Source organism: Catharus ustulatus, chromosome 3, assembly GCF_009819885.2.
Source record: "Catharus ustulatus isolate bCatUst1 chromosome 3, bCatUst1.pri.v2, whole genome shotgun sequence".
In the NCBI taxonomy this organism is placed as follows: domain Eukaryota; kingdom Metazoa; phylum Chordata; class Aves; order Passeriformes; family Turdidae; genus Catharus; species Catharus ustulatus.
Genome location: NC_046223.1, coordinates 37,156,079 through 37,183,916, shown reverse-complemented (window position 1 = coordinate 37,183,916; position 27,838 = coordinate 37,156,079). Strand labels below are relative to the sequence as shown.

Genomic DNA, 27,838 nt, shown 5'->3' with positions numbered 1-27,838 from the left:
CCTTATATCCAGGGATAATCTGGGAGGTTCATTAATTTTAAAAATCAGGATTACTATCTGACTCAAACAATAATTCCACCATTGCCCATAAAGATACACTGCAGAATGACATGAGGAGTCAGTAGGTACCAGTTTGGGTCCGTCAGAACCATGAGCACTCACTAGAAAGCTTTGCCAGTGAGGCTGCTGCTGTCCACTCTTTGTGGTTGCCAGAGCTGGAAGAGCAGGCTTCTTGCTGCACAGGCTCTGCACCACCAACTTCATGAGCTGAAACCCAGACCATAAATTTGGAAATGTCCCTTTGGAAATAAGGCAGCTGCTGTGAAAGGGGTTGTGCAGATACATACTTGATTATCAACACTGTTGCCAAGCACAAAGGGCACCATTTCTGGTCTGGCTACAATTCCAGAGTGACAAGCACACATAAAGAATCCCAAGGCAATTCACTCTGGAAGCAACAATGAAGTGAACAGCTACCATACTACTCCAAGTTAAAGGCCACAATTACCTGGCACAGTCAACAGCAGAGATTCTTTATCACCAATTCCCTACACCAGCTGAGAGTCCAGCTACCTCATTATCTATCACCAGAAGGGAACTGATGTTGTTTTCAAATTTCTTCCCTTAATCAAAACCACAACATTTTAGGACTCTTGACTACCTCTGACATCCTGATTCAAAATTTTAACTCTGTTCATGAAGTGAATAAACTTGAAACAAAATAGCTGACACAAAGAAAAAGGGTTAGATGAAAACAAACAAACATACAAACTAAGCAAGTGATACAAATAAATTAAGTACCTTAAAATTCAATGACTTTAGGGCAACTTCCCTTCTAGGACTTTTCATGTAAAAAATGGAGTGGATTTTCACGAAATCTCTGCTACGGTATCCATCAGCTGTTTTTGGGTGGCCATTTACAACTGTCACATGCTAAAGCTAAAAAGAAGAATGAAATCCATCTCCCTCAAAGAATGCAAGACTTAATAATGCATCTGGAAAAAAAAGCAAGCACAGTACAAAATACAAAGTACACAGAACTCAGCAGAAAAGCAGATTTGCATGGTTCTTTTTATTCAAATGTTTTGAGATCTGTTTTTTTTTTATGTACATATATAGGTATACATATAATACTTGCCACATTTGGCAGCTGTAGTTTTATGCATACAAGGTAAACAGACACTTTTCATAATGAAATCTTGTTTAGTCTGATGAGAGGCATGAAATTGCCATGCTTAGCCCACTGAAGATGTTTCCAGTTTCATTACTAAATTTTAGTAGTTTGTGACTTTAAGTCAACCAAGACATTTTACAAGTAACAAACTTAAACAGAAGTTTTTTTGTTGTTGCCTTTTTTTTTCTTTTTTACTCTTCTCTTAATTGTTTTGTTTTGTTCCATCTTGTCACTTCAAGCCTCATTAGGAGATTGAAGCACCTCTGAATAATCTCACACAGAGACATGGTGGGTTTCACATATGCACCTTTTTTAAAATAAAGCAGGGTCAATCCCCTTTGCCCATTTTCAGGCATCAACAGTCAACATTTAGAATTTCTACAAAAAAGCATGCCATAATGAATTTATAACACAGCAGCTACAGAAATAAATGGCTGCCTTCTTTTTAGAGAAACCACAAATGAATTAAAATAAAGCAACAAAAAAACTTCTTCACATATGCCACACTTATGGAGAGGATCTATTTATTCCTGAGCAGGCTGGCAAGTATCCACTGGTGGTCAAGAGGGGGAGAGGGAAAAGAAAAAAAATTCTAAGCTGAAAAAGGCACAAAAGACAAAAATATTGAGGCCTTTAGAAAAAAAAAAAAATCAAACCCAAAACATTATGAGAACTCTCTTCAAACCATGTTGTTTCACTGATTAAAAAAGTATTTGGTGACAATAATAAACTTGAACACTAAAGATGATGCAAGGTATTCAGGATCAAATTTCCCTTTAACTAACAAAACCCCTGAAGACTTTAGATGGAAAAAACTGAAGAAAATACGTTTATCTCTTTAGAACTTCATATTCCAATGCCTTTATATATTCAGTATATACATCAGGATGAAGAACCAATAGGAATTCAACCTAGAAAAAAGCGGGGGTTTTTGGTTTTTGTTTTGTTTTTTTAAATTAAATTAAACTTCTTACATTTCAATCTCATCTTTTAGACTGTCAAAATGACAAGTATGTAAAATTGAAATTATGGGGTACATTTCTTTTACAGGATTTGTAAAATACATTCTCATCTGTTTGAATGCAGATACATCGTTGCACACAATTTACAAGAGATATTTGTAGCAAAATTCAGAGATACACAACAACATCTCAATATAATACTAACTTGGAAGCCAGGTGCAAGTTTTTCTGTACATGTATTTTTAAAAAGATACTGCCTTTTAAAATGTTTATATATTGAAGCATTTTCATTAAGATCAAACACCTTTTAAAACTGGTAAAATTATAGCAGCAATATGGGAGAATATCTAAGCCACATGAACATTATTAATTAAAATAAAACCAAACATGAAATATTAGTAGATGTTTGTGTTAATACCAAGAACAAGTAACACACAATTACTTATGTCAAACCAAGAAATCTGGACTTGTTCATCTATGAACAAATCTGTTGTATATTTCAAAATTACCATTTACAAAGCAGTGTTGATTGCTGACTTTCTCAGTCACCTTTCTGGAGTGTCCTGGAGAACTCACTTGAATCTTAAATTCCAAGTCTGACTAGGATCATTTTTTCATCTTTGTTTAGAAACTAAGGATTCTTTTAAATATGGATTCCTTAAAATGAGGCTTATTTTATTTACACTATTCAAAGTTTACCCTTCCTTCCAACAACAAAATGTGCAGGAGGATTTACTACATGCTATACAATGTAAAAATAGACTTTAAAAAGTCAGAACAATGCAAGTAAAACTGTACAATGTTTGTTCCCTGCCCCAGTTCATTGCACTATTAAGTTAAACTGGATGAGTTGTCATGCCCAGATGACTTACTGTAGGATCAGAAAATCCACACACACAGAGGAGGTAAATGAATACTGCTTTAGGTATAGTGCCAAATGAAAAAATACTATGAGTTATATCCAAGGAAAGCTTCTCATCACAGAAAGGAGCATGGCTAATTCTGAAAGACAGCCCTCTTCATGTAGGACACAGAACTGCAAAAAAACCACAAATACACATTGGTAAGTATCAGTGAAGTTGGTCTACATAAAAATATAATGTATATACTAAAATATTTAAATGTTGGATTCTACCCTATTAGTAACACAGTAAAATCTATTAATCAACTGAAACTGGTAATTAAGTTTTTAGCCTCTCTCAAAAGGTAATGAAGTGACACAACCCACTATCTTTAACTAGTATTATCCAGAAATGAGTTAACTAAAGGTCATGTCTTAAATAGTGCTTTTTAAAGTGTTATATCAGAAAAAAGAACATTAAGTAACAGGTGACGCATGCAGTTATATTTTAAAAATATGCACTGACAATTTGAGATTCTAACTCTACTTTCTAATTCTGGTGCGCGTACTAGAATCACACAGTGGCAAGATAAGACATGTCCTTCATGTGCTTCTCATTCCTGTTTCAATGTAAGACACAAACCTCAGAGCAATCCAGCTTTCAAACCAATGCTAGCACAACACAAAAGCAAATAAAGAAGTCAGGTGTAACAATAAAACAAAAAGTTTAAAGGTAAGAAAATAAATGCTCTTATTATCTGAAATAGTTGCATAATTTAAAAATAGAACAAGGTGCAAATTCTTGCTTCATTAAAACATAAAAAATTTTAAGTTTTTACTTGAAAGATCAGGTATGAAATAGCAAGGAGAAAGATGGGCAATTGTTCTGCTTTCACGACATCTACATTCAGAAAAAAGAAGAAAACAATACTAGACACTTCATGCATTTTACTAACTAGTAATGTATAGCATATTATTTTTAGCCCTCTATTTTTGTCACACTGTTTGAGGACAATTGGAAAAGAACACAAAGCTTAGCAGTAAATACATCTTATAAATTTTACTGTTATAACACATCTGATTTCAAAGTCAATAATTTCAGCTGTAAGTACACACTTATATATTTTTTGTATAATAGTTATGTAAAAATTATCCTTGTACACCAAGCTAAATCTTCACATTTTGTAAAAACTGGAAGTAAAAAAGTAATCATCTGGAAATAATGTGCCTAGAAGTGATACCAGACAACCTACCCTATAATACTTAATACTTAATTCGGTGTATACAGTGGTTAACATTTCATAAATATAATTGATTTGTTCTGGAAGTAGCCAAATTAAAGAACTCTTGCTTCCAGATTTTGTCAGTTATTCTCTACTACCCATATAAGAATAAAACAAGACAATTCCCCTTCCCACAATGCTGTCCTCAGCTTCTACTTTAAACCTGCTGTGAACTCCATCTCACAAGGCGCTCCCCACATTCTCATGCCCCCAGAGAATCAGGAGCCCCTGTATGGGCATTCAAGAAAGTGAATACATCAGACCCAAGGAGATGCTGGCTTTTCAAGGCAACAGCCATCAGCTCAATGCACACAGCAATTTCAGTCCTTCTCCTACCTAGATGCTGCTCCCTACAGTATTTCTGTTATTTCTGTCTTGAGGGGTTGAAATTGGCAATTATTATCTGTGAGATTGAAGAGACAAACAACTGCACAGAGGCATTTTCTTCAAAAAGCAACCTAAACTTGCAAACTGCAAAGATTACAGATGCAATTACACTAAATATAATATACATAATACTAATAATATAAATATTAATTTTTATAATATAAATAAAGTACTACATGCATTATTGTAGCTGGCAAATTAATAATTATGCAGAAAGTCATTACATTATGCACACAAGAAGAAAGACTGAAAGCTTTCAAAACAAAATAAAAATTCAATGAGCACTGTCCATACAAACACTTTTATCAAAGGATATGGTTCCTATTGCTATTGCAACACCTAAACCCAATACAGCTAGAATGTATGACACAAATATCTCCATCTGTTTTACAGCTTAATTTGTGCACAAAAAACTTAGCTTATTTAGGCCTTCCAATGGACATAAGTACTGTGTTTTCAAATCACATTGTAATAGTTCAACTATCAAAAAAGGTCAATAGAAAGATGAGAACAAACAGCATTGAGTACTGTGACCTTACTAAGCTGCCAGCTTCAGTCCATAAGTGTGCTTTCTAAGATAAAGAATTTCAGTCTCGGTTTGGTATTTCTTTCCCTGTCAGTAAACGCATTACCCTTCCCTTTTTCAAATCCCAGTTTCTCCTTCATGACTCCTAATGATAAAATATTATAATAATAATACTGATATATTAAAATACATTCAGAAAAAAATAAGCACAATTGTAAATGCTGATCAATTTCAAGTTACCATCTATTTTAAGTTTAAATCTATAAAATATAATATGAAACATATGCTAGTGCGAGAAGAACTAGAGTTCACTTACAAAGCAAATCACTAAATTCTCTTTCATTATTGCTAAGTTCAGGACAGAAATGTACTGAAAAGTACACTGAAAAGTAAAAACAAACAGAACCTCAGAAAAGGAAAAATATCTCATTGAAAATAATTTAAAGCTGCAATAAGAACACCAGGAACAAGAAAGCTGCTACACTTAGCTGCTACCAGACTCTTCACAGGGTACGTACTTAGTCTGGCTTTGGGATACTTACCTTTGAGGAGATATTCCTTACTGAAAAGATCCAGGGGAGAGCTAAATGATCCCTGGAAAGAGGGACTTAAGTATGACAAGGAAAATGATGACATTTTTAACATTTTGGGGGGACACAAGGGGGCAGTAGAAATTGTGGAAAGAAGATGCTTTAAAGAAAGCAAGCAGCAGAGATAATTTCAAAACTAATAATCCTACTGAGAAATGCATACAGAGGTGGCTTTATCCCCTAACATGAAAAGCACTGAGTTCTTCTTTTTAATTTCTTTATTTGGCTTTGCACACACCATGTTTTGAGGATTTCTACTTCCAGCATTTCAGAAGGATTAGCTGGTTATGAAAAAAGAAATCCAAGAATGATCCATGGTAGCACAGAAGGTCAACAGCGTATCTGGCTGCAGAACTGTCCTTCAAATTCCAGCTCTTGTCCAAACAACTTTACTCAATCATTATTAAATCAAAATAGTGAGTATTTAACAGCACACACAGAGAGGTTCTGTGTCTGTCTTCCTACATGATCCAAACTTCAGAATTATTGAGCATTTAGCTCAAGTTATTCAAGATAACACAGAATTTGTTAATTCTACAAGACACACTGGAATTCAGAGAAAATATAAACTTATTTCACTATCCTCAGAATACCACTCATGTGGTAAGATTTCATGTCACATCAACAATTATGTTCAATCTTATGTTATGGTTCCTTTTACATTTCCCTGTTCACATCAACCTTCTATTTGTTCCTTTACATTGTACTAATAATACTTTGGCAACAATCTTTTTCCTAACATTTTTCCTTCAGTTCTTGCTTTTGAACAATTTTAGTAACTTTTCAGACTTTTCAACAGTGACCACTAATATCTGGACAAGTCTATTAATAATTCTGAGGATAACAGCTATAACACCCACAATAGGACTGCATATCCTAACTTTTTAAATACCAGAGAATAACAAGACAGTGCTGCTTTAAAAAATAATCAAAAGCATGTTTGGAAGATTTTTTTTCTGCTCTGTAAAACAGAACATAAAGTGTGAAAAAAGGTTTTACCTCTGTGCAGTCAGATGCCAAACTGGATTTCCCATAAAGCTACACATATCCTAATTCATATGCAATTTACTGTCTGCTTTTTTTGTTGCAAGATTGGGGAAAAAAATGATCCTCAAAGGAACATGTACTTAACAGATTTTAACAGAACCAAGTACCTTTGGTGATATAATTCACACATTTCAAAATTTCATTTCTTGATTAAAGCTCAAGAAAAAGCAATAAAATTCATTTAGTGTAAAATGAATACAATTACCACTATACCATATGGATTACACTACTGGGCTCAGAATTTCTTTCAGAAAACAAATTTAAACCCTAAATCTTCTTCTCAAGATTTTTACCCTGCCAAGACATTTTTAATCTTTACAGTGAAGAGAACAGAATCCTCAAAAAGTAGGTCACTCCTTTTATTTTGGAATTTAAGAAATGGGTTAGAATTTCAGGTATTAAAGTTTTACTGAAAGTTGATCTAAGCGGTTGTGAATAATTCAACCAATCTCCTCTTAACAAGCTATAAAAATAATGTCCAGACAATAGACTGGTGGCTGGGAATATTTTGCGCAATTAAAGCCTTGTGGGAGTTTCAGGCCAGAATTTTTTTTGCAGGAAAAGAGCAATAGGTTACAACTTCAAAAACAACTGGAAGACTTTGTCTGTGCCACAGAATAAATCTACAGTATACAGTAATACTGTTTGCTGAGTTATAAATATTTTACATAATGCCAACATAGTATACGAAGCTTAGTTAAGGCTATACTGAGAGGAAGAGTAAAGTTCTATGCTCACTAGCCCTGTGCTCACAACTGTCTGCCACTGGGTACACAAACCCACAAAGTGTGAAGAAAGGCTTGGTTCTGTTCACTAAGGAAGTGGTAGCTGGGGAAAATTGCCTTTTCCTTTCACTATGAGTGATGTGAGTGATTACTTTTCATGTTCCTACAATTTGGGTTTCACAATTTTAAGATAACAGTGTTTGTATATGACGGATGACCTGTTTGATCCAAGACACTCAATGCATGGTATTTTTGCAATTGTTGCATTTCACTTGTAGAACGTCCTTGGTGATTTTTAAATAATAAGCATTTTAAGTAATGAGTGGCAGGAAGAAACTTCAGTTCAAGCTTCCTAGATCATCCTCTCATATGCTCAGATAATCTACTGTTATAAGCCTTCTTTGCTTTTAAAAAAGATTTCTCCACATCCCTAAGCTGCCAGTTTCTTCTCAATATCCCAGTAATCTGAAAGTTCTCCTGGATAGCTACATCTAAAAATAAGAGTAGACACTGTGAAGGGCACTATTAAATCCAGTCACTCACTACCAGATGTATTACGAAGAGCAGTTTTAATTACTGACAACAGTACATCCTCTAGGGTCAAAGATTCTGCTTCACAAAACTACGGTTTAGTGCCACCACCACTAAAAAAACCCCTGACCGAGATCCTACATGGCTCACAGGCAAACACATCTAATTTAGGAAGAATTTTTAGAAAGAATAAGTAAACAATCGGAAAATCAAAGGAATCAACTGAAGGGATCTCTGTATGGGGCAGTTCTTCAACCCTACACAAAACTTAGAAATGTATCTCTTTCAACAGGAAGTCTGTTGGAGCTTCCAAAATATTGAATGGCTTTTTTCAGATTTTCTGAAGCGACAGCACACTATATGTCATCCATAACTTAAACCTGGAAGTACTTCCAAATATCTTTGATACGAGATTATGAGCGTGACTGTAAGTTTGTGTAAGAAAGTAAAAAAATCTTTAAAAATCATATGGAGTGAGTTAAGTCAATAGACAGTATATTTGAAAAAAAGATGAGACTTGGAATGCATGATACCAAAAGAAGAGAAAAACTTTTGCAGCCTATGGAAAGTAGAATATTATAAACATTTTAGTGGCAAACAAAATGGCATTCATCATCCTTCTGTACAGGTATTTGCTCAGATCTGTGATGCATTTGCTAAATTTTGAACACTTAAGAAGATTGTATCATATGCCAAGAATTAAGCAAGAACACAAGCAGTAGCAAGATCTAGGTAAAAAAGAAATCAGTCAAAAAACATTTTAAAATTATTTAACAACCTGGAAACTACCTGAAACAACTCCTTAAAGCTAAGGCAAACACTATTTTTCAATATTAGACATTCTTTAAACACAGTCAATGTGTAAGACTGAAAAATAAATGACTCATACAAAAACTTTTAAAACAACAGCTGAAGAAGGTAAAATAAGTAAAATAAATAGTTTTTCTAAGTGATCAGAACGTAACACTTGAAATGAAGCTGCAAGCACTTTGCATAGCAAATGCTTTATTGCCATGGGCAGTTCGAGTTACAAATACTGAATAAACTGTACAATGGAAGATCTTAACTATACCCATTTCACTTCATAAGCTAGACTCCTTTGTTCCTGCTGCTGTCATTCAGTAGTTTGCTGTATTTTACTAACACTAACAAAATAAATGTGTTTTATTCATGAACTGTATGTTCAGAATGCTTGGACAAAACAGAATGTAAGTGAGAGCTATGTCTGATTGAAAGGCAACATAATTTATGAATGCAGTAGGTTCACTATTTTCAAATAAACATTGTATGTAAATTAAGTTCATTTAGAATCAAACAAAATGCCTGCTGAAAAGCACACTCACCCTTTAAAATGTAGTCAGTTAACAAGCTTGGCACTTTCTCGCTATCCTCTTTCATGGCATGCAGAACTAAAGTATGAAAAAAAAATCAGTTATTTAGTCATAAATTAAACACAACACTTAAATACTTTGGAGCAGCTCCAACTATTCATAGAGTTACTACTATGAGATGTAAGAAATCTCTTAACTGAAAGATGAGAAGATACAATGAGACATCACATCCTCTCCACCTTTCACTTGTGTAATTCTCACTGAGCCCCACAGTTCATAGATGCAAGAGTCCCAATTAATGTGATTAATATTACAGTAAAATTCCATCAGTCATAACAACAACAGCAACAACAAGGACCTCTTCCCTATAAAAAATTCTCACCACAAGAAAGTTATCCAAAGACTAAAGTATGCTCCACTAATATCTTTGATCTTTACCTCAAATAATGGAAAAATGCTGTGAATGATTCTATGCAAATATTAGTGGTGCTTTTTTCTGCTCCCTGAAATGGTGAATGTTATCTGCTGTAGGTTTGAAAAATCTTAACTACATGATTGAATTTGGCATTAACTTAAAATAGTGCAAAAATGCCATTTTGTGACATATTTGAGTAGATCTTGTCCATCTTGCCTGTTTCTAAAGAAGGAAAACACATGGACAAGCTTGACTTGACACACATAAGCCTGTCCGTCACTATTTAAAGAAAAGCAATGACTGTTCTTTATAAAGTGCTCAGAACATGACTGAAAGAAGCAAAAATACAAAATTCTACTAAAAAGCAATATTTAATAAGCTCCAAATTCCTCATATAAGACTCTACACTCAAATTATAACAAGAGCTCTATTTCAATTTTTACGTTGTAGTAAGACATTAGTGTTCATAACCATAGAGTAATACAGAGCTTTTAAAGAAAAAACAACTGAACAAACCTAAACACCTGCTTTACTGCCTGCCTTAACAGCAGAGACAGTGAGTCACAAATCTGCAACTGACTCACAGGATCAAATTCCAACCAGCCCACAGAAATCAATATTGTTAATGCTCCTTACAATGCATTTGTGCAAGACATTTTTACATTTTTTAAATAAACCACCAAACAACACAAAATGTTTTCAAGAGGCTTTAACATGTGCTTAATAGTGTCAAGTGAAATTTAAATAAGGCAAGAGGATAAAATTTCATTGCAAGAATAAACATTAAATGAGAAATCCTTTGTCACAAAGTAAGGACAAATTAACACCTAAGGCTGCCTACTGTAGAAAAATAAAGAGAAATTTAATTTCTACTTAAACATCTCTTTTACTCTAGAATTTATATAATATTTATTTTCTCTTTCAAGGAAACAACCAATGAGCCTTTTATCACTCCTCAACCACCTGCGGAATCACAGAACTTCTGCTGAAAATCACCTCAAAGACATACTGAGATTCTCCACTGAGATATGATCAAATGCATTGATGTACGCTACATCTATTTTTAAACTGTTCCTATAAACATCCAATGAAGGAGGTGCTATTGACTCCTAGAGACACACTGTTGCATTAAACCACCTTAATATGGTGTTTAATATTAATGTTTTTAAAAATACAACCTTGATTTCTTGCAAATTAGAATTAAAAAAACACCAAAAAACAATAAAATCCAACAACTAGAGGACTTAGAACTTACAATATTTTTGAGAATTTGGTCTAAAAAAGGTGTGAAGAACAGGGAATTCAAAGCATTGTAAAAATCCTGTTTGGTTTGGAACTCCTAACTATCAAAATTTATTAAAAACAACCCCTCCCCACCAAAACCATGGACAGAAGCCGGCTATTTTAAAGGCAGTAAGTGCAATCATTGTAAGTATCTTGACATCCACTCCATTTTGTCAGAGTAATTAAAATAACCTCAATAAAGCACCGCAAATGCAAACAAAAAGGGGTATATCAGGAACTTTAAGACCAAATTGCATGACATGCAGCCAACATCAAAACATGGAAATATTTACTTCATGATAGATGCAGGTTTCTAGCTTCAGGGTTTCAGACAGCAGCTAGGAAATAAACCTAACACGAAGGGTCAGAAAACAAGCTGGCCAAAATCTATGGTTAAAATCACGCATCTTTACATACATGCCCTAGGGTAAGGGGAAGAGAGAACTGGATGGATTCATTGGCTTTGAGCAGCCACAACTGGAAATACAATGAGGAATGGATCAGGAGAATTTCGTATGCTCACTTTTGGTTAATGTTTGAAGATCTTCAACAGATGGGGGTCCATTTTTCTTCTCGTAAGGAATGACGGTTGTTAAGTACTGTCAAATGAAAAACAGAGTTACTTGTGAGTCCTTTCATGCAACTTCGCTGTTTGCATTTTATTTTGTAAAAATTGTAGCAATTTAAATTGCTAGCCACAAATAATCGTATTTCAGAACAGATTAACATTCTATCTCAGAGCTTTTTTAACAGAAACCCTGTGGTTTGGGTTTTTTTCCACATTATGTGGCCACTAGAAGTCAACTGTCCTCTCTACAAAGAAAATGACGCTGCCCCACTGTTAGGTGAAAATGGAAACAGATGGCTTTCACCTTCTGCTGCTATACACTTCCAACCAAAAAGAACAAGGCAAGCCCAATGAAACATAATACCCCGGAATGCAGAATTTGATTTAAATTATCAGTCCTAATAGTTGAGTGTGCTAGCAGATAGTTTCAAACCAACCTCTTTTTAATTTTATTTACTGAAATCTTCAATTCTTGTCTGCTTTAAAAAAAAACCCAAAATAACCAAAAAACCCCAAACTTTCAAGATTTTCACACCTGCCATGCAACTAAGATTAGTTTTCAAACTCTTGATGTAACCCTGTTGGTCTTTTATTACATGCATTTTAGGTGACATCTTACTCTGCAGCCTATACGAATGCATATTTTCCTTAGAGGTCAGAATTTAAAATGCACTAAAATAGCTGGAATTTTTCCCAGTGGAAAAGCTTCCTAAAATTTCCCTCAAGTCAATTTTTAAGAATTAAACACGAACTTTATTCTGGTTTTACAGCTGCAAGGCAGTAGGCGAAGTAACCCTCAATGTCTCATTCAGCTCGATACCTATGGAGTTCTCCAGGCAACAAGCAGGAAACACGTTACAAACAAGGTACAAGGTCTCCCCTTCTCCTTGGTAACAGCCCTCCAGTGAAAGTCAAGTCAGCCTGTAGTGAAGAGCTGCACTTTGCAGGAGGAGGCTGAGGGCAGCTACAACCACTGCCATACTTGCAGTAGGATTACACACCTCATGCCCAGTCACATCATCTGCCTAAAAGCCAAACAGACTCAGTTCAGCGACACTAAACCAATTGTACCAACTGTCCAGGTGGTACTGACACCTCCCCAACACCTTCTGCAAACACAGTGTGCTCTTCTCACTCCCTTTTCTTTTGGCATTTTCTCATGTCCACTCGGCACAGCAGAGAAAAGTATGCATTGCTTCTCGGAAACAATCAATTTTCAATTTCTTTTCCAGGAAATGTAACCAACAAGTATCACCAAGAGAATTATGCTCTTAATAAAATTATCAGAATCGATAGCTAGATATGAGGCTGCTGAATCTGCCAATGGCAGAGATGAAAGTGGATCTACTAACACAGAAATCAGATTTCTGGCTGTCTTTCCTAACCTTCAGAACTAAATGGCATTCTGCCCTTTACCTAGACAATAAAATACTAGGATATTTCACTGTATCAAATATCAACTAATCCTGCTTCCCTTCTCCTTTCATTTTTCTTCTCTAACAGTGGCAATTAAAAATTAAAAAAAAATTTCTTAGTTTCCAGAAATATCTTCCTTCTACTCATCAACTTTGCAGTTGTAACAATTAGCCTCTATAATACCACTATAAAAACATCTCCTGAATTGCTGTGTGAAGGATAACATATTAAGAAAAGAATGAAGGAGAGATTGAAGTGTAGCTTACTGACAAGACCAAGCATTAAATCTGCTGTGACCTCAAATTTTTGAAGCAGATTTGATGACATGATAAAGCAACAATTCCCACTGCAATATTTCACCTATGAAAAATGTTTGATAAGCCTGAAGATCAAAATGAATGCCTTGAATTTTCTTCTAGAAATATGATCACAGAAAGAACTACCAACATTTAGAAAGAACTACCAACATTTCAATTTATTTTTTTTTTACTACATTATCAGATAGGAATAGGGAGTTCCCACTGGAAGTTTCTCTTTACAAGGTGAAAATCTCTTAAGCAATTTTTACTTGTCTCAAACACATGCACAGAAAATTGGACTGAGATTTTAAAAAGGGAAGTATGCACTATGAGATGGTAGTAGAAGATGGTAAATACCATTAAAATTAAGACATGGAAATGAGTTCTGAAATAACTGTATAAACTTGTCAAACTTTTTCATGTTGTAACCTTATAAGTAGGAACTTCATGGCTTCCAAGATACACAAAAAATTGTCTATCCTTGCAATTTTTAAGCACAATTCCAGATTTCTAACTAGCTCTTCCCTGCTACCAGAAAACACCTGAACCTGAGTTTATCATGACACCCCGGAAAAAACTCTCACATTTATATTGTGAGAGCAGCATTAAGAAACTGAGAATTTGATAATTGTTTAATTTTGCAACTTAGAGAAAAAGATAAATCAGGACAAAAGTATGATCAATGTTAAGAATAACATTAGTAAATTACCTCAAAAAATGACTGAATTATTCAATCACTGTTATTTTTAACATACGATTATGCTACTTATGTCCACATAGGAGGCAGTGAAAGTCTTTTAACCAAAAGATGATGGGGTGGCATGTCTAAATAAGTTCACTTGATGAAAATATAGGATATTTAAAATACCTAGAGATACAGGCATAAACAGCAGTAATTTATGGTAATGACAGTCAAGAAAAAAACCAAAAAACAAAATAGCACACAGGTACAGCTTTATTAGTACTGTGATAATGCAGAGTGACAAAAGCTCTTGTTAGATAAGCTCTGTGCATGTGTTCAAGATCCTCAAAGCTGAGGACAATCAAATAACTGGATCAATGTATTCATAAAATCTCATACATATACCTTGCCTGAGAAGTAAGTAAGTCTGATTTCTAGCCTCATGATTGCAGAATGACTTGAGAGGAGTCGTTTTACCTCCCAAACTCCTCTGCAGGATACAACACTCATCTTCCAGACAAAAGCCTAATCAGTCTTGACTTCTAAACTACCAGTAAACTTATTGCCTCAATGGACTTCTCACCAGGGGAAAAAAAACCCTCTTAATGGACTCCTCTGACAAAACTCCATAAACTGAAATACTGGGCGCACATTAAATAATGTGAAATACCAATATTTTGTAGTGTGCCAAAAGACTAAACAACAGCATAAGCATTAGCAGTTCACTAAAATTCAGAATGCAGTTAATAAAATACATACTACAGATCTGAAACAGCAAGTTATTACTTTGAAATAAAATGTAAGAATCTTTCTTCTAGGGCACACACAACATCTATATGACACCCAGTGAAGCTAGAAATACTTCAATAGTTAAACAGGCAACAAAAACACAAACTTGCCTATAGATTGTGTATTTTGTATTGGTAACCTGCACCGCACGTATTTGGCTGCTTTTAAGATCATGCAGTTTTCAAAGTCAAAAGACAATACAGTCTATACATTTCCAGGTTCTACTCTGTTTTTTAATGTATCAGCTCTGAACATTTGAAGAAAAAAGAAAACAAAGCCTTTTTTCATTATACAAGTTGCTGATGCTGAAGGCTGAAACACTACATCTAACCTGATACACACATTCTTTGATTGGTTATTAATTTTTACAGACATGCAATGTATCTAAAGCATGCACTATGCTAAAACAGACTTTTAGTCTGGGGTAAGAAATACAGGTTATTAGCTCAGTGCAACAGGGTATCAAGTCTTGAATCTCTTGAGCTGCTAAGGAGAGAAAGAGACTGCAGGTGATCAGAAACATGAGGTAGGGAAGGAGCAGAGATTCCAGCACTTTATCGTGGTTTTTCCTGTCTCAGCATTTATCTTCAGCTACTGTCAATTTTCAAGATCTCAGCTCCTACCAAAAGTGCAGGCAAAGAATGAGAAAAAAGGGAGAAGATAGCCCAGCACCTGTTTCTCTCCACTCGAGTTTCCAAACGTGTGGCGGAAGCCATTCTGTATGACATTTGAGATCCCTTCCATGCTGAAGCGCTAAAAGTAGTGAAAACATAGCAGAAAGAAAAAAAAAAGGGACAGAGAAAAGTTCAGAAGACTATTAATCAGCACTTATCAAGACTATGAAAGACAAATAGCAAAAAAAGCTCAAAGGTGTATTTCAGCACATTTCTATTTCTACACTCACCTACTTTGTTTTCAATTAAAAAGCAAACCTTATAATGACAGTTAACCAGTATTTCTACACCAAAATTTATTCAAACAAAATCTTCACACTGCAGACCCAATAATCGAGACTTGCCTTTTATGGCTGTTTCATTTAGAAATGTAAAAAATTAGCATTTTTCCAAGTTCAGCTCACAGTAAAATTCCCTCTAACATTTGCATTTGAACAATGTATGTTTAGAGACACTACTGACACCAATTTTTCAGATTTTAAGAACGTACTTTCAAGAAACACTGTTCAGAGGCTGCAATTTTCAGCTCCACCTCTTTAAAACTTTTTATGCTTTCATGTTTCCTCTTCCACAACTGAAGCAACAATAGCATTCCCTATTTTCTGTAATATCATAAAAATTAGTAATACACTCGCATTGATTTCAAGCTCTATTGTATGGAATCATGGAATCCAAGTAAAGAAAAAGCCGTATATAATCCAATTACACATTTTTCCTTGAACTTTGTAGTCCTTTTTGCTTGTTGGAGAAGCAGAAAAAAAACCAAAATCAAAACAGTTTTGATGTTTAGTATGTGATATAAAATCAGCAAGTGATATGAACATAAAAAGAAGAAATAGCCAAGCTACTGACACAGGGTAGTAGGATGAGAACAGCTCAGCATGCTTATCTGAATGCATTTATTTGCATGAGGGGAACAAAACGTGCTGGAATACAGTATTCTTTCACCTTCTAAAGCACAAAGGTCACTGAAGGCATACATTTTGCTAAAGCCATCTTAACTCTTTGAAGATATCCTACCTGAAGGAACTGGTGTCTTCAAGCCCTGACTATTTTTGACTGCTCACCAGTTTTCCCTTGTGAAAGAGGTAAGTTTAGAAGTCTAAGAAACTGATTTACCCACAGATGATATCAAGGACAAAAAAATTAAAATACCTATTTTTTTTGGTCTATTGAGTATAGTATCTAGAGGAGAATTCATTTTTATTAAGAGTATGACAATTTAACTCTACTTCCAATCTTTTTATTTAAATGAGACTTCATTATAGTTAACAAAATAACCAATTAATACATTATGTATTATCAGAAAGTCAGTCTTCACAAAGCTACTAGAACATACTCGCTGTATGCACATTCTTAGCACCTTTCAAAGACAAAAAAAGAAAAAAAAAAGGATTGTTGAAGAAAGGAACTTTGAACCTTGCACTTCTTTCTGGAAGAGGGCTCTCAAATCTGTTCTTGATGACAGTGCAATCTATTTTCAAAGGACTCACACACATGTAGCTACAGTCTCACCTGTGAGCTACTCTGTTCAATCCCTCTTAGACAGCAACCTGACACATCTGTATCTTGAAGTGACCAAATATGAAAATGTCTTATCCTGGGACCATGTAAGTTATACCTGAAAGCATCACTCAAGTTTCTAGTCTTTAAACTAACCAGAACAGTTTGTGAATCACTTGAGTCAAGTTTCAAAACAAAGTAATTATTTTTCTTTCTAGGTAGAGTATCCCTTTTTGGTTTTCCATGACTGGGAAGGAAAAAGGAACTATTCACTGTGCTCTTGTAAAGAGATGACAATTTTGTATGGTCTTCCAGACAAATACTTTCTTAAGTTCCACTAAAACTTTGCTACACACATAAACATCTCTCATTTAACAGATGAGATCAGAGCCCTATTTGGGTTATATCACAGGTATCTTATGCTTGTAAGTTTAGAAATACATTCTGAAGTATTGATATTTCTTTATGCATCCCATAAGAGGCACTAAGAAATTACACCATTAATATCTCACTTAAGTAATTTTAAATAATACTAGACAAATAAGAAAGAAAAAATTGCACTGACAAGCTAATAACATAATCTTGTTTGTTCTTTGACTCCTCTTATCCAACTCTACTTGAAAGACATTTTTCCTTTTGTTGCTATGTTCTGTAAAGAATAAAACAAATTATCTCCTCCCTGTACACATGCACACTTTGGCTTCCTTCCTGTCTGTTGTTGAATGTAGTAACTCTGCCACAGCATAGGAGATCCAGGGTAAGACATTAACTTTTTTCCTAGAAACCAGCACAATCAATAAATATCTGTGCAACTACAGCAACAATAGTACTGAATTTACTGCAAGACTAACACATACTAAAATATACACAATGAAACCAAACACGTAAGTGAATTTGCCTACTGGAAACAGAACACAGAGCAGTACATCCAAAGACAGTATTTCTGCAATAAAGGTATCCCAGTTCCAGGCAGATTTGCAAACAGTTAAAAAAATCTTTTCTGAATACGAGAAGAGTAAAATATATGACCCTGTGAAAAAAAATTCTCAGTAAGAAGAGCTTAAGCCTTATTTGCGAATGAAGGCATGGAAGCAGGAGTACGAGGTACCTTAATATAATCTAGGACTACTACTTCCCACAGCAGAAAAAAAACCAAAAAAAAAGATTTTTAAATGTATAAAGACTTATCAAAATTTTCTTACTGTTCCAGGCATATGACCTCTTTCTTGTTTGCCATTCTGAGGACTACCATTTTTCAGCTTCTTTTTCTTCTTTGCTGTTTCTTTGTGTTCTCGTTGTTTGTTTTGTACTTCAATGAGGACAGAAATGAAGCTGTTTTTCACTTCCTTCTCAAACTCTAACTCATCTCGTAGAGCCAGCTGCTGCACCAGTTCCTCAGAATAATCCTTAATAGCAGTCTCAATTTCTTCTAGCAGTTCATTTAATTCAGCAACAGACAATCTTTTCACTCCTACAAACAGTCACATAAAAAGTAATATGTCAAGATTTTAAGCATGAGAAAACTTGTGGGAGTTACAAGAAAAACATATTCTGAAATTTCTCAAAACAAAAACTTCAGTTCTAAAACGACATAGAACAAAACAACATTCCTAAAGGAATAAACACATCCCAGAGGTGACAAGATTAGCAACAAAAAGATGGTTAAACTCTCTTCTTACTTCTGAGAAATCTGAAATAATCTGCAAATACGAAGAATGTGCTGGTAGTTTATGCTGGAAACTGGAATAAGTGCTAAACTTCTGACACAACTGTAAACTACTTCCTCTGCACTCACTGTTCAAATGAAAGGACTTCATATTTTCATCATATTGGGTGATGCATTACAGTTAGTGCAATTATGACCAAGAAAATGTTTTGAGGCTTGCTTGGGTTAGAAGTGAGCACATTTTTGAGGACTGCTTTCTGCTCCAATTTAGGTCTGCCACACCTAGGAAGCTAGCAAGTCCCAGCAGTTGCTGTGTCAAAGAACATAATCCTATTTGGCACTTGAGAAACAGCTAGTCCTGATTACACTGACAGGTACAATCTGTTTAAGGACACTGCATAAATGCTTGCAATTATTTAGTTTCATTGAATTAGTCTAGTAAATATCCTGTCTACAAGAATTCTTGTAAGGGAAAGCAGATACATACAAGTGTTAAAAAATACAAATATGGCCACAAACTACAAAAAAGTGTAGCTCTTAGAAGCATCAAAGGTAGTAAATGAAATGTGAATTTTTTTCTCTTAAATTACAGCAAGGAAAACTGATTGGAGAAAGCTCCTTGTCACTTACTTAGTTGAAGAGAAGCCAATGAAACCTCTTAAGACAATTCTCTGACAAGGAGGCACAGTTTTTCAAGGTAGCTAAGGGCTTAAACTCTGTTCAAACACTGTAGCAGCACTGAGGGAGACCACCTGCAAGTCCCAACACTTAAGAACCAGCTTCACAGCCTAAAAACCAATTGTTGTAAAAACATTGGTGCAGGTTACCCAACTGCAGTCCTGACTGATGACAGATCAGTAGTCATTATCAAAGTCTTGAATGGGCTACATAGGAAATACTCAGCTAATGCAGATGAATGGAGACAGAGGAATTCAAATGTAGAAGACTACATGGACTGAAACTTAGTAGACTGAAGAACTCACTTGTGTAACCAGAGCTTTATTTTTGGACTGCCTTAATGTATGTCTTTTCCTACCCAAGAAAAAAGTAAATATAAGTGATTTCCTGCTCTGAATGCTAAATGAATGAAAAGATCTGATTTATCACACAAAAACCACAGAGTTTCTAGGAAAAAAACTGTAAAAATTTCAGAGATATGCAGACCAATTCTGAAGCACCTTCACACACTAAAAATAGGTAGCAAGAGCTTTTAATAAAATAGTGACCTAAAAGACATGAAAGCAGATTCTGAGAAACTGGTGAAGCAAAGTTAAATTATCTGCCAAAGTAACTCAAGGCATTATTTGGTTGAGACTGACCTTTAAACTGTAAAGATGCAACAGAAAAGATGGGCTCCTGAGGCAAAGCAAAATAGATATGATATGAAATACTGAGCAAGCTTGATTAGCTCCAAACCTTAAGACATATGGAACTGTCAGAAAACCAGGAAGCCCTGCTGAACACAATACATTTTGCTTTCAATTCCTGAAATTTATGTGTTGAGACAGTTAAGAGACCATTTTCATGGCTGGAATCTCTTCCATAAATCTGAAATGTAGCAGAAACTTTAAGTTATGCCACAAAAGGTCATCCAGTTTTCTGGATCTTCTACAGAGTTTGTATTGTTGACCCAGACTGCAGCAAAGAAAGCACCAAACTTTTTAAGAAAGACCAAAGTAGAAACATCATCTATCAAATACTCTTTGTGTCCCCTACTACCTTCTACAATTCATGTTGACAAATGCACAGATCAAGTAAAATTTTCCAGCACAAAACTGATTAGTCACAGTTTTTTTATATATAATTCAACTTACTACAATTCAATTATTCATCTAATTTCTCCTTCGCTTTTGTATAGGGAAGCACAGATGATTTCATTTGAGTAGAAAATACAAATGATATTTTTAGCTTCTAAGTTTTTGAAGAGGAATGGAAAGAGAGGACTGAAAAATATGCAAAAAAGAAATGGCTGCCTTATTTTTGTGTTACTGTCTATCAAGATATGTTGCAATGACTGAAACTGTAACAAAGGTATGGTAAAACTTTATTTACTGAGTAACTTCGAGAGCTTTAGCTGATCTTAAACAGTATACGGGTATTAAGAAAGTGAAAATAACAGAAAATAACGAAGTTTAATAAAACATTGCAAACTTATCACTTTGCCCACAAAGGAATCTCATTCAACTGTACCAACCTTCAGAATATTTGCTTTCAATTGAAATTCTATAAAGTCTTATTTTTGTTCTTAGTCATAACAAAGCTGACAAAGGTAAGTCCTCTGTGTACTAAATCTAGGCTATTATTTCAGGATATTTTGAAAACATTTTTGAATTCTGATATTTCATAAGAAGGACTTGCTAAGAATCAAACATGTGGCAAACTTACCCTTTAAACTATATTCAATAAGCAAAAGAGCAAAAATACTAAATAAATACCACTTACTCTCTTCATAGCTGTTGTTTGTACTGGATCTCTTGAGGGTCTGAATTTCCTGGGAAAGTATAGAGAGCCGATCTGATTGGGTGGGTGTTTCATCCTCTTCTGGATCAGGTGATTCCTGCATCATTTCCTCTATTTCTTCAATCACCTTTGAAAAATGAAAACCCTTATGAAAACCTTCATACACGAAGAGCTTGCAATTTGAAGCAAAGCTGGATGAAACTACCACCAAGACTGGACGGAAGAGGATCAATAAAATCATACTGACATTTCCTCCCCATCCTTGCTCTCTGAGAATAATCACACCTTGTAACAGCAAACTGGCGATGGCATAACAAGCAGTGTGTTGAAACTACAGGGTTATTTCTATATGAAGCTACCCATGATTCTGCTTAAGAGAACTAAATTCAGGAATAAGCTGGAGTATCTTTCCTGAGTATTCAGTTGAAGCAAGACACAACAACAAAAATCAGTCACCTCCCCCACTCCCTGTTTCACCACATTTCTCTATGCAAAATAAAACATCCCTCTCTCCTCCAACAAAGAAAAACAACAAAATGAAAACAAGAAAACAAACAAAACCAACAAAACAACTCTCTAAAAAAAACTCTCTGAAAGGCGAAAAAGCCTCTCTGAACAGCCTGAAAAACAACTGTACTTGAGAGAAGTTTTTTGAACTGATCCACCATAATTTGAAGCTGATTTGCATCCCTGGGCATAAGACCTGAGCCAGATAGAAAGCATGACAACAGAAATTCTGTGCACAGACAGCTTACTTTATATCACATAAATGATTACATTTCTACAGGCTAAATTATTAACTGGACATCTGAATAAATAACACAGCAACTTTTATAAGTTTAAAGGCTGTAGTCAGTGCTGAGATCCAACTCACAGTAAAAACGAGCTGAGGCACTTCAAGCAGTCCTGTCTCCCATACTATTACAGAGTTCACAGCTTAACCAGTGCTTAACCATTTAAGCAACAACAAAATAGATTATTTTTTTGCTTACTAAAGCAGGATCTTAACAGAACTCACTCTCATGAACCTTACTCAGAACAGAAATTTTCAAGATAATTGAAATAAATCCATTGATTTGAAGACTTTAGATACCAAGTAATTTGAAAACTTAGTAGCAGATAAACTGATCGTCCCTCATGTTAAGCAAAAACTTCAAATAATTCTTGCTAACAACAAAGTCCTGTGACACTATGAACTGCCACGCAGCCATGGTGGGAAACTACAAACTCTACATTACCACTAAGATACTAAAAATATTTTTTCTTTTTAACACATATCTTTAATTTTGTAGCATTCCTGACTAATTAATGGTAAGAAATATACAAAGATTTCCAGGACCCTGGATTATCAACCTCCCCTAAAGTACTGAAACTCTTTTTAAATCTGAATGACATAATGGTACCTCCCACATTATTAAAACCCTAAACAAAGAACAACCAAGAAGCTTCGCTACAGTGAAGAGCAAGAACAACAAAAATTAATAACAGACTTAAAAAAAATTCTACACCAACAATACTGTCTTTGCTGAACACTTTACCTGCTCTGCTGTGAAGAGTGGCTCCTCATTAATGCAGGAAACAATGATAGAATGCATATCCAACTGTTCTCTCAGCTCTTCATCATCTGACAAGTCAAGGTTCAAGTTGTCATTTACCTAAAAAGCATGAAAAAGTGTTTTTATATCCATACATAAAACATATATATACATATATATACCCACCCCTAATGTGAGAGTATAAAATGCATGTAACCTACAAAAAAAAAGGGGGAGTTATCATTGAATTTTAAAAATGAAACTGAATCTTGGTTCATAATAATGGAAACAATAGTTCTATCTGTCAAATAGCCTGGAAAATGAAATCAAAACTGCAACTGGACAAAGTTAAAATAGCTGTCAATCTTTAATGTTGTTAAATAATGTCTGTCTATAAAGATCATATACACACTGACATACAGACATCTACAGGGGAGGCTGTCAAGTAAATACTTAAATCTTCACTGAAGATTGATAAATGTCAGTGTGGGGTGAAAAACTTGCCTATAATGTCTAATGTTACACAAACCTCTTTCTTTAAATGCTTTTATGGTTCCACTTTGTCACATAATAAAAGACATGGAAAAAAGCTGAGAAGAGTTGATATTGAATGGTGATATCAGAACGCTGGTATTCCAGATTATGAAAAAAAACATGTTGTTGAATATCTCAGGGTCCTTTCAGAAAGAGAAGCAACACTGTTCTCATATATATTCCAACAAATGATATTCATCCTTTCAAACCAAAGAGATATATATATATATATATGTGTGTGTGTATATATATATATATATACTCAGAGACTTAAGTCCCCTCCTTAATAAGTCAGGCATATTTTACTCTCACACAGCAATATATCCTGGTTTATTTATAAAATTGTTCCTGTACTTTGCCTATTACTAGATTCCAGCCTAGAAAAGTCCCTCAAAGCTGCAACCCCCAACATCTGCCTTTTGAACTCAACTGCTTTCATTGATCTTTGGGCTAATTTACAAGCATCATGACTGGCTGTACGAAGTCCTTGGTCTCACAGTATCAGTTTTCAATTTTTCTTGCAATTCCTCCAATTTTCTCAGTTTCTTCAGAAACCTTATTAGTTCTCAGATTCATTTTGAGCCTCCAAATAATATCCCCAGATAGCTCATCTTTAGGGGAAAACATAGAATTTGCACTTTTACAGCATTCAGAACAAAGACAAATGTCGACTTTTTTTTCCACAATCTGAATTCCAGTAACTGTGCAGTTACAGGGCTCCACTAAGACTCTGTCTTCACTTACTACACAGATACACTCCAATTTGACAATTTTTAAATGTCTGCTGTCCTCAAGTACTTTTTCATGCACATGGGAAACGATGGGATAGTAAGCAAGAATAAGAGTTTATCTAGAAGATCTGCTTTCCCTCATCTCATCTCCAGAAAAATTCTGAGACCTTTGAATACATTTTGATAATATAGACTAATAAATCACCAAAAACACCATCAGCTGCAATCTGGACTAAAAGGAACACCTGGCTTCCTACCCAGCCACACTCCATGCCTCCTTCTGCCCTGCTACCAGGGAGTGACCCATTTAAAGTAATCTAGCAAAAACAAAACAAGTAAGGAATTGCATTATCCCATTCCTCATACCATTGTGCACAACACTTTTACCCAGTTACTTCTTTCACTGTCAGAGATGTATAAAAGTGTGCATAGACCTGTCATGTGAAGGAACCAAGATCAGGTGAATCAGCCTTATTGACCTTATATCTTTCCCTACTAAAACAGGAGGAGAAATGCTTTCCACACAATTTCAGTAGCACATTATTAGTTCCAAACGCATCAGGAAAGTGTTGCTTAGCTGTTAGTTTTTTCATTGTAAGAGAGATAAAACAAGATACTAGCTGGTCCATATGTGCTGTTACATACCCAGCAATACTGCTGAAGACAAAGCAGCACAAGAAAAGTATGTCAAACGCTCCCCACAGTCTTTACACATCAGAAGGCATGCCATGTGGAGTGAAAGCTGGAAAACTTGAGACACATTTAATCCATGAACTGGTTTTCTCTCTACTGGCAGCACATTTAAGATTCTTTCTAATCCAGCAACACCACTTCACACTTTTTTTATGTACTTCCTTCATAACTTCCTGGAACTAACTTACAAAAATGATACCAAACATTTTCTTATATATTATACTTAGTTACTTATCAAGAAATCTATTTGTCTTCCAGTCCATTTTCCCCTGACACAATGTCACAGCATGGCAAGTTGCACTTTTAGTTAAAATGTAAGAATTTAATTACTCTAAAACCACTTATAAAATCTGAACAAGGACTCGATAAAAACTAGAAGAAACACAAGTCAAATTCAAGGGATAACCATAAGAGTCAAATCAAGAAAATGAGTTCTACATTTGCACCTTCCTCTACTGAACCCCAAAGTATGCTCTTCAGCAGAACAATCTTTGCTCCTGTCACAGTAAAAAGCATCTGTTGATTACCTAATGCATAGCAGACGCCAAAGCATTACCTGATTCTCAGGTTACACCCTCAGATAGTTTTACAACATAACTGAACTTTACTATGTTCAAAAGATAAGCTACTAATTTCCCCAGAAAACCAGTGAGATGGGAATTCCTTAGGTTTTCTTGGTGAAGTGTTTTAATCCACTTTTAAGATCATCAGAGGACAACCCTTTCTATAAACTCTCTGAAGCTCTTAATTCCCTGTTCCTGCCCCAGAGAACTATGCTAACTCTTAAATAAGGAAAACACAACAAACTCTTGCAGTTCAGTGTCTCCTGGGCCACCTTTCTTGTTAAAGCCATCTTTAGACTGTGGAATTAGATGAACTTTAGAAAGTCCTCACTGGATTTACTAAATCAGAGTACTCCTGACTCTTTTCCTCCCTTACTCAGATCAGTGTTCAACATGAATCATACAGCAGAAAGATTTTATGTGAAACACCTTCTCATTTTACAGTTTTTTTTCATCATGCTCTGGCTCCAGTGAAGAGTCATCTAAAACCAACCCTGAATTATTCCAACCCAGGGAGATATACATCAGTGGTTCTTTGATTTTTAAAAAGCTCTCATGTATAATGGCAAGTACTAAAAATATTTTCAGCCACTTAAAAACAACATTCTTTTATACAAATGCAAACAGTTTTCCTTCCCTGCTGAGTACCAAGGATCCAAAGAGGGTACCTCTGCTGATCAGACCTTACCCCTTTTTCCGAAAGATTCAGCGTTGGCAAGTGCAAAGCTCTGGTGTGGGAAGACTTCCAGTCAACTGGCATGACGTTACCATAATTGTCAGTCAAGGCATTCCAAATCCTGGAGTAAAGAATAAAGGAACAAAAATGCAGACCTCAAAACAAGCAGCAACTGAATCAGCAATAACCATATTCCTAATGATCATATAACTCCATCAGTAACTGCATTTTCCTCCCTACATATTAATCTGCAAGTTACTGACAATATTTTTAGTGTTCTAAAGCCATGTGAAAATGTTTTTTGATAAACATAATTCACTTCCCTTTTAAAACAAGAGTTTATGCACAGCAGTGAAACAAAACAGTAAATGAAAACCTGGCTTCTATGCTAATTATGTAACTACGCTCAAAATCTTTTCTGGGGGTGGATGAGCCTCTCCTTCAATGAAATTTGAGCTGAGCTATAAATTACATTCCTAATTTAATTTAGCAGAGGCTAAGTAGCAAATTCTGGGCGAAATCTTTCCTTTTTTTCCCTTTCCATTTATCACAGAATAATGAAAATGCACGGATCAGACTAAAATTTTGGAAAAATTAATTTTTTTTCTAGAAGTCCTCTTGCAGAGCTCAGCTCTCCTACAAGAGTACTCTTGTCCTCGGTCAATCTTTGCTGTTTCTAGAGAGTACGTCCTCTCTGGCTGTCCTGGAGGCTTGCCTATGCAAAACTGAGGCTTGCACAAGCAGACCTGCGCTGGTGAAGCAGCTCAGTCTTTAAGCACAGCAGCCCTGTGAGCAGGCTGTCTCAAGTCCCCAACCAAGCCCTGCCTCCAGGCGCTATGCTGTGGGTGGATGTTTGGAATGGTTGCCTAGCTAAGGCTCACAGGAGGTCAGAGGAAAGGCCGAGGCAGACACAGAAGGGCAGACAGAGCCTCATCACTGCCCAAAGTGATTCATGGTTCACTGAACTTACCTCACTGTTTACACCACAGATCTAGTATTTTGCCAACAGGCTTTTTGTTATTCTTCTCTTAAGAACAAGACATACACTTTAGTTACCTTAAAGTAAGACTGCGGTATTTTTAATGAAGATAAGCTGACTAAATTTACTATATAAGAAAAAACAGAAATATTAGTAAAATAATGTTAAAAACTGTACAGCAGCTTGGCTCAGAAAGCCTCTGTTCCTCAGGGCAAAAACCCCCAACAATTATCACAGTTGGAGCTGCGATTTGTTCTTTGCCTTCTTTCGGCACTTTCCATGTTTAATTTCAAGTACTGAGACAGAGGGCACTTTGCGAGAAGCTATACAAATACTAATCACGGTCACTGCACTTCAGGAACAAGTACTTCTCGCTAGCTCGGCGGGGTAAGAAGCGCTGGGATGCCCTCACGCTTCCCTGGCCGTCAGGGGGATGAAGCCGGAGGGCTGCACGTCAGACCCGCACCGCGGAGGCCGAAGGTGCCCCCGGCCGAGGCCCGGCGGCTCCCGGCTGCAGCCCCGGGGGCGGGGAAAGGCTCCGCTCCCGCAGCCCACAAACCGCGCCGGGCTCGGCAAGGCCCAGGGGCAGCGCTCTCACAGGGCAGGACAGGGCTGGAGGGCCGCGCTGTCCCCTCAGGCCGGGTCTGCCCGGCCCGGGCCTCCCCTCCGCTCCCGCTCCGCGCCCCCCGGCCCGCACTCACTCGTCGTCCTGCAGCGCGCTCTGCTCCGTGAGCGGCCGCAGCGGAACGCGGCTCTCGCCGCCGCCAGCCCGGGCCTGCGGGGGCTCGAAGCACAGGGACAGCTTCGCCCCGAGATCCCCGCCGCCCCAGCCGCCCTTGTCGCAGGCAGCCTCGGGGCCGCTCCCCGCGGAGGGCTGGAATCCCGAGAAGTCCTGCCAATCGCCCGGGTCTCGCTGCGAGGCCGCCGCCGCCGCCATAGCCGCCGCCGCCGCAGCTGGGGACGCGGCGCTGCGC

General features: G+C 36.2%; 1 protein-coding gene across 3 annotated transcripts; it reads right to left on the bottom strand.

The window, feature by feature from the left end:
* Positions 1 to 1,041: 1,041 nt before the first annotated feature.
* On the bottom strand, positions 1,042 to 27,833 carry FEZ2 (fasciculation and elongation protein zeta 2). 3 transcript variants are annotated; one of them, XM_033055259.2, is made up of 10 exons: positions 27,566 to 27,830; positions 25,898 to 26,006; positions 22,692 to 22,808; positions 21,136 to 21,280; positions 18,230 to 18,498; positions 15,523 to 15,603; positions 11,620 to 11,695; positions 9,410 to 9,475; positions 3,621 to 3,649; positions 1,042 to 3,172 (listed from the first exon to the last, which is right to left on the bottom strand). In XM_033055259.2, exons 1-9 carry the CDS (start codon positions 27,799 to 27,801, stop codon positions 3,639 to 3,641), a joined length of 1,110 nt encoding a protein of 369 aa, XP_032911150.1. In that variant the 5' UTR covers positions 27,802 to 27,830; the 3' UTR covers positions 1,042 to 3,172; positions 3,621 to 3,638. The 3 variants fall into 3 exon arrangements, with proteins under 3 accessions (XP_032911150.1, XP_032911149.1, XP_032911151.1); XM_033055258.1 differs by lacking the exon at positions 3,621 to 3,649 and having other exon boundaries at positions 27,566 to 27,833; XM_033055260.2 differs by lacking the exons at positions 3,621 to 3,649; positions 15,523 to 15,603.
* Positions 27,834 to 27,838: the final 5 nt, after the last annotated feature.

Excerpts from the sequence above, each read along its gene's own strand:
- FEZ2 (XM_033055258.1), bottom strand. The coding sequence starts at position 27,801 with ATGGCGGCGGCGGCGGCCTCGCAGCGAGACCCGGGCGATTGGCAGGAC. Across the intron at positions 26,007-27,565 it reads AGCGCGCTGCAGGACGACGA|GATTTGGAATGCCTTGACTG; the intron begins GTGAGTGCGGGC and ends TCTTTACTCCAG. Across the intron at positions 15,604-18,229 it reads GAGGTCATATGCCTGGAACA|CGCTTCAGCATGGAAGGGAT; the intron begins GTAAGAAAATTT and ends CACTACTTTTAG.